We start from the raw sequence: 7,500 nt of genomic DNA on the forward strand, positions 1-7,500 counted from the left end.
GATATTGTCCAACTCTTAATTACCGATTCCGATATCAACCGATATCGATATATACAGTTGTGGAATTAACACATTATTATGCCTCATTTTGTTGTGATGCCCCGCTGGATGCATTAAACAATGTAACAAGGTTTTCCAAAATAAATCAACTCAAGTTATGGAAAAAAATGCCAACATGGCACTGCCATATTTATTATTGAAGGGGGGTGTATATTGTAGCGTCCCGGAAGAGTTAGTGCTGCAAGGGGTTCTGGGTATTTGTTCTGTTGTGTTTATGTTGTGTTACGGTGCGGATGTTCTCCCGAAATGTGTTTGTCATTCTTGTTTGGTGTGGGTTCACAGTGTGGCGCATATTCGTAACAGTGTTCAAATTGTTTATACGGCCACCTTCAGTGTGACCTGTATGGCTGTTGACCAAGTATGGTTGGCATTCACTTGTGTGTGTGTGAAAAGCCGTAGATATTATGTGATTGGGCCGGCACGTAAAGGCGGTGCCTTTAAGGTTTATTGGCGCTCTGTACTTCTTCATACGTCCGTGTACACAGCGGCGTTTTAAAAAGTCATACATTTTAATTTTTGAAATAATTAACGATATTACATTTTAAAGCATTTATCGGCCGATATTATCGGCAGTCTGATATTATCGGACATTTCTAATATTTATATATATATATATATATATATATGTGTGTGTGTGTATACTGTATATATATTCCTTGCGCAATGATGTCATGTTATCGATGGAAAAATGCATTTTTAGACAATATGATTTGCCTGAACGTCGAGGAGACACCCAGAGTAACAAGCAGTAGAAAATGGATTAGAAAGGACAGATTAAAAAATAATAATAATAAAATTAAAAAATAAAATATATATATATATATATACAGTATTTTTTTTTTTTTACTTGGGACTCCCCGCAAGCTGGATTTTGGACTCTGGCGGGCCGTATCAGGCCCGCGGGTAGTAGTTTGGGGACCACTGGATTAGACAGTTGACGTGAGTGCCACTCAGAGACAAATCCATTGATGAAACTGACGGGAAAGTTGGGGGCATTGGAGAAAGTTGCGAGGGATCGGTTGAATTTGGCCGAATTGGCACAATTGCGACATCGCAAATTCCCGGAGGCACTGATTGACGATCGGTGACCCGGTTTAAAAGCGACCCATGTTTCCTCTGCTCTTGAGGTGTCGGTGAGCAGAGACACGTTGCACAGTCAGCAGCCTTTTAAACAAGTTGTTACCCAGCAACAAACACATTTTTGTAGGCGCACACCTCCACGTGGACCAACGCCAAGCTCACAGCGGTCGATACGTGACAAGTTCAACGGGCTCGCATTCCTCAAACGTTTTGTGTGGTTTGCAAATCCGACTAATTGCTTGCAACTATCAATGACCGCTCACACGCTAAGAACAGAATCAGAACGCGCCGAACTGTGCCCTGATTTCATTTGTTACCCATCAAACTTTCATAATATTATTACACCATGTTTGTAAACCAGCTGACTACAGTGGTTGGCATCAGACGTCAACAGTCTGCTCTCTGCCCTCGTAGCAACCGTTCATGGAGGTGAAGCTCTCAGAGGGCCCCAAGCGTGTGAGGAGAGACTCGGGCCTGGACTGTGACGAGAACTCCCCGGAGTCCAGATGCTGCCGTTACCCGCTCACGGTGGACTTTGAAGACTTCGGCTGGGACTGGATCATCGCGCCCAAGCGTTACAAGGCCAACTATTGCTCTGGGGAGTGTGAGTACATGCATTTGCAGAAGTACCCGCACACACACCTGGTGAACAAAGCCAACCCCAGAGGCAACGCGGGCCCCTGCTGTACGCCCACGAAGATGTCGCCCATCAACATGCTCTACTTCAACCGCAAAGAGCAGATCATCTATGGCAAGATCCCCTCCATGGTGGTGGACCGCTGTGGGTGCTCCTGAGCCCAGAGAGCAGGATTTAGACACCTCCGCCTACAGACTTTTTTTTTGATCCAAACACCAATTCCAGTACTTTCCTGCAAAACACGGTGCAATAGAACCACACTAGAGGTCCCGATAAGCTTTCACACGTGGCATACTGTAGCTGCTTTCTCTCCTCCAGTCAAACATTAGCCATGCTGGCTTGATGGCACACACACACACACACACACACACACACATGAATGTGGACAGAAACGATCATCCCAGCAGATTTAGACATCCGCTCCTCTCCTTGCACCCCCCCACAAACCCTCCTCGACTCGACGGAGTCTCCTCAAAAAAGAAGAACGATTACGTGATCACGTGCATCGTGGCCGTAAAAAAAAATCCTACTCACAGAACTCGAGGTGAAGGCACAAGAAATGCAGAAACAGATTGTCAAGATGTATGAACGTGGAGGTCATACTCTGTACAATGCAGTTTGCACTATGGCACACCAATGGAAAGAATTGGTTGCTACCGAAAAAAAAACTTGTTGTAAAAACTGATTTTGATGTGTTCGTAATGTGTACATACGCCTTTTTTTTTTCCATTAGGAGTTGCTTTTCTTAACCGCTTTTTGGTTCACGCATAAAAGCAAGAAATTGTAATGCAGCAGCTCTACATAACTATTTCAATAAATAACGTTTAAAGCTTGTTTGGCGACTTTTGTCCTCTGTCCTTTTTCGCCGAAGTCGATATTTGAGGAGATCAATGTTGCATTTTCTGGAAGAATGTAAGGGTTCCCAACCGATGACCGGGCCAGTTTCACGTGACGGGTGCCTTGAGAGCCTCATCACGCCTCAGCAGCTGAGAATCTTTATGTCTTCAACACATGTTGTCAACTGAGCAATTACACAGGCGAACGTGCTTCGCACACATTCGACCGACACGATTCCAATAAACCAAATTTCCATGACTCAGCGATTCCTTTTCCACAGAGGGACGTTGAAAGTATTGCGATCTAATGAGAGGATGTGAACTCTAGTGCGCTCTGACAGCTTGACCTCTTCGGCTGGCGGCCTCATTGAGAGTTGACTTCCGCCCAGTTGAGGGCGAATTTGGCCTGGAGAGCCACTTCCTGTCCTGCTGAGCGCTGGAAGAGCGCCACGGCCCAGCGGCGAGCAGACCTCAAGTAGAGTGGATCCACAAAATCTTTTAATCGAGCAGCAGTTTTACATTCTACCCTTCTTAGTGATACTGTGGTCTTGTTATTTTGCACTGTGTGCCAAGGAAGCAAGTTCAAAACTGTTATTCCCTTACTTACACATTATTGTCAATAATAATAGGTATGTAATAATAAATACGGTAACACTTTAGTATGGGGAACATATTCTAAGTAACAAAGACTTCATTTAGAGTTATTTGGTTAGGGTTGGGGTTGGGTTAGGCCTTGCAGAATAAGGCATTGATAAGTACCTAATAATGACTAATTAAGAGCTAATATGTTACTAATTTGCACGTTAATAAGCAACTAATTAATGGTGAATATGTTCCCCATACTAAGTGTTACCATAAATACATATACTGTACATATATTTGACCTGTCAAAAATAATGAGCTAACTCTAAGTCTAACTCTAAAATATTTCATCACAGTTAATTCAAAATTAATCACAATTAATCGCAGATACGCTATATTGCCAAAAGTATTTGGCCACCTGCTATACTTGCCAACCCTCCCGAATTTTCCGGGAGACTCCCGAAATTCAGCGCCTCTCCCGAAAACCTCCCGTGACAAATATTCTCCCGAAAATCTCCCGATTTTCAGCCGGAGCTGGAAGCCACGCCCCCTCCAGCTCCATGCGGACCTGAGTGAGGACAGCCTTTTTTCATGACGGGAGGACAACAGGGTGACAAGAACTAAATCATCCAGACTAGAGATACATTGTATTATTATGTTTATCTTACCTAAAAATAAATATATTTATTAATTAAAAAACAATAATAATAAATAAATTTTTACTATATTTTGCTAAAAACATCAAAATGAATTGTATTTTTCTTTGTATTTTTTCCTGACTCCTTATTACATCCAGCCATAGAATTATACATTAAAATAAACATATTTGAAATAATTGATTTTAAATTATCATAATAATTCATTTAAAATGACCATATTTAATTATTAAAATAATTGCTTGTTTATCAACAACTTTAGCACTTTATTCATTACATTTTGAAACTCTCAGAAGCCAAGTTATGTTATATTCCTTAAGATTTATTTATGCAAATTTGAAGTATCAATTATCCAAACACAGTTTTGTTTGCATATTTTCAGGATGTGTATATATATATATATATATATATATATATATATGTCTTAATAAGGTTATCCAAAAAATAGTGCTCGATACCGTAGTAGAGCGCAATATATGTATGTGTGGGGAAAAAAAATCACAAGACTATTTCATCTCTGAAGATGAAAGATGAAATAGTCTTGTGATTTTTTTTCCCCACACATACATATATATATATATATATATATATATATATATATATATGTGTATGAAATACCTGACTTGGTGAATTCTAGCTGTCAATATACTCCTCCCCTCTTAACCACGCCCCCAACCACGCCCCGCCCCACCCCCGACCACGCCCCCACCCCCCACCTCCCGAAATCGGAGGTCTCAAGGTTGGCAAGTATGCCACCTGCCTTGACTCACATATGAACTTGAAGTGCCATCCCATTCCTAAAACCCATAGGGTTCAATACAATGTCGGTCCACCTTTTGCAGCTATTATAGCTTCAACTCTTCTGGCAAGGCTGTCCACAAGGTTGCGGAGTGTGTTTATAGGACTTTTCGACCCTTCTTCCAAAAGCGCATTGGTGAGGTCACACACTGATGTTGGTCGAGATGGCCTGGCTCTCAGTCTCCGTTCTAATTTATTCCAAAGGTTATCTATCCGGTTCAGGTCAGGACTCTGTGCAGGCCAGTCAAGTTCATCCACACCAGACTCTGTCATCCATGTCTTTATGGACCTTGCTTTGTGCACTGGTGCACAGTCATGTTGGAAGAGGAAGGGGCCCGCTCCAAACTGTTCCCACAAGGTTGGGAGCATGGAATTGTCCAAAATGTTTTGGTATCCTGGAGCATTCAAAGTTCCTTTCACTGGAACTAAGTGGCCAAGCCCAACTCCTGAAAAACAACCCCACACACGACATACCATAATTCCTCCCCTACCAAATTTCACACTCCTACCACTTTGTGGCTGAGTTGCTGTTGTTCCCAAACTCTTCCATTTTCTTTTAATAAAGCCGACAGTTGACTTGGAATATTTAGGAGCGAGGAAATTGTTGCACAGGTGGCATCCTATGACAGTTCCACGCTGGAAATCACTGAGCTCCTGAGAGAGGCCAGTTCTTTCACAAATGTTTGGAGAAACAGTCTCCATGCCTAAGTGCTTCATTGTATACACCTGTGTCCGGGCCAAGTGATTAGAACATCAATCAATCAATCAATGTTTATTTATATAGCCCTAAATCACAAGTGTCTCAAAGGGCTGCACAAGCCACAACGACATCCTCGGTACAAAGCCCACATAAGGGCAAGGAAAAACTCACCCCAGTGGGACGTCGATGTGAATGACTATGAGAAACCTTGGAGAGGACCGCATATGTGGGTAACACCCCCCCTCTAGGGGAGACCGAAAGCAATGGATGTCGAGTGGGTCTGACATAATATTGTGAGAGTCCAGTCCATAGTGAATCCAACATAATAGTAAGAATCCAGTCCATAGTGGGGCCAGCAGGACACCATCCCGAGCGGAGACGGGTCAGCAGCGCAGAGATGTTCCCAGCCGATGCACAGGCGAGCGGTCCACCCCGGGTCCCGACTCTGGACAGCCAGCACTTCATCCATGGCCACCGGACCTGTGCCCCCCCCCCCCCACAAGGAAGAGGGGAGCAGAGGAGAAAAGAAAAGAAACGGCAGATCAACTGGTCTAACAGGGGGGCTATTTAAAGGCTAGAGTATACAAATGAGTTTTAAGATGGGACTTAAATGCTTCTACTGAGGTAGCATCTCTAATTGTTACCGGGAGGGCATTCCATAGTACTGGAGCCCGAATAGAAAACGCTCTATAGCCCGCAGACTTTTTTTGGGCTCTGGGAATCACTAATAAGCCGGAGTTCTTTGAACGCAGATTTCTTGCCGGGACATATGGTACAATGCAATCGACAAGATAGGACGGAGCTAGACCGTGTAGTATTTTATACATAAGTAGTAAAACCTTAAAGTCACTTCTTAAGTGCACAGGAAGCCAGTGCAGGTGAGCCAGTATAGGCGTAATATGATCAAACTTTCTTGTTCTTGTCAAAAGTCTAGCAGCCGCATTTTGTACCAACTGTAATTTTTTAATGCTAGACATAGGGAGACCCGAAAATAATACGTTACAGTAGTCGAGACGAGACGTAACGAACGCATGAATAATGATCTCAGCGTCGCTAGTGGATAAAATAGAACGAATTTTAGCGATATTACGGAGATGAAAGAAGGCCGTTTTAGTAACACTCTTAATGTGTGATTCAAAGGAGAGAGTTGGGTGGAAGATAATACCCAGATTCTTTACTGATTCGCCTTGTGTAATTGTTTGGTTGTCAAATGTTAAGGTGGTCTTATTAAATAAATGTCGGTGTTTAGCAGGACCGATAATCAGCATTTCCGTTTTCTTGGCGTTGAGTTGCAAGAAGTTAGCGGACATCCATTGTTTAATTTCATTAAGACACGCCTCCAGCTGACTACAATCCGGCGTGTTGGTCAGCTTTAGGGGCATGTAGAGTTGGCTGTCATCAGCATAACAATGAAAGCTAACACCGTATTTGCGTATGATGTCGCCTAGCGGCAGCATGTAAATACTAAAGAGTGCAGGGCCAAGAACCGAACCCTGAGGAACTCCGCACGTTACCTTAACATAGTCCGAGGTCACATTATTATGGGAGACGCATTGCATACTGTCAGTAAGATAAGAGTTAAACCACGACAAAGCTAAGTCTGACATACCAATACGTGTTTTGATACGCTCTAATAAAATATTATGATCGACGGTATCGAAAGCAGCGCTAAGATCAAGAAGCAGCAACATAGATGACGCATCAGAATCCATCGTTAGCAGTAGATCATTAGTCATTTTTGCGAGGGCTGTCTCCGTAGAGTGATTTGCCCTGAAACCGGATTGAAAAGGTTCACAGAGATTGTTAGACACTAAGTGTTCATTTAGCTGCTGTGCGACAATTTTTTCGAGGATTTTCGAAATAAAGGGAAGGTGGGACACCGGTCGGTAGTTTACCATGAGGTCAGGATCAAGGTTAGGTCTTTTGAGCAGAGGATGAATAACCGCTTTCTTAAATGCTAGGGGAACAGTGCCAGAGGAAAGTGATAAGTTTATAATATTTAGCACTGATGGACCTAATAATACAAAAAGCTCCTTGATAAGTTTCCCAGGAAGTGGGTCAAGTAAACATGTTGTTTGTTTTATCCCACTTACACGCCGTAATAGTTCCTCTAATGTTATTTCATCAAAAAGAGAGAGACTATTTTGTATT

At 42.7% G+C, this 7,500-nt stretch overlaps 1 protein-coding gene across 1 annotated transcript in view; it reads left to right on the plus strand.

Annotated features, from left to right (window-relative positions):
- The window catches only part of mstnb (myostatin b), a 15,454-nt gene extending 12,857 nt beyond the window's left edge, over positions 1-2,597 (plus strand). The window contains exon 3 of the mRNA XM_061926251.1: positions 1,555-2,597. Coding sequence (XP_061782235.1) covers positions 1,555-1,935 — 381 coding nt within the window. The 3' untranslated portion in view covers positions 1,936-2,597. The remainder of the gene's footprint in view (positions 1-1,554) is intronic.
- The last annotated feature ends 4,903 nt before the right edge of the window (positions 2,598-7,500 follow it).

This window comes from Nerophis lumbriciformis, linkage group LG31 (genome assembly GCF_033978685.3).
Source record: "Nerophis lumbriciformis linkage group LG31, RoL_Nlum_v2.1, whole genome shotgun sequence".
NCBI classification, from domain to species: Eukaryota; Metazoa; Chordata; class Actinopteri; order Syngnathiformes; family Syngnathidae; genus Nerophis; species Nerophis lumbriciformis.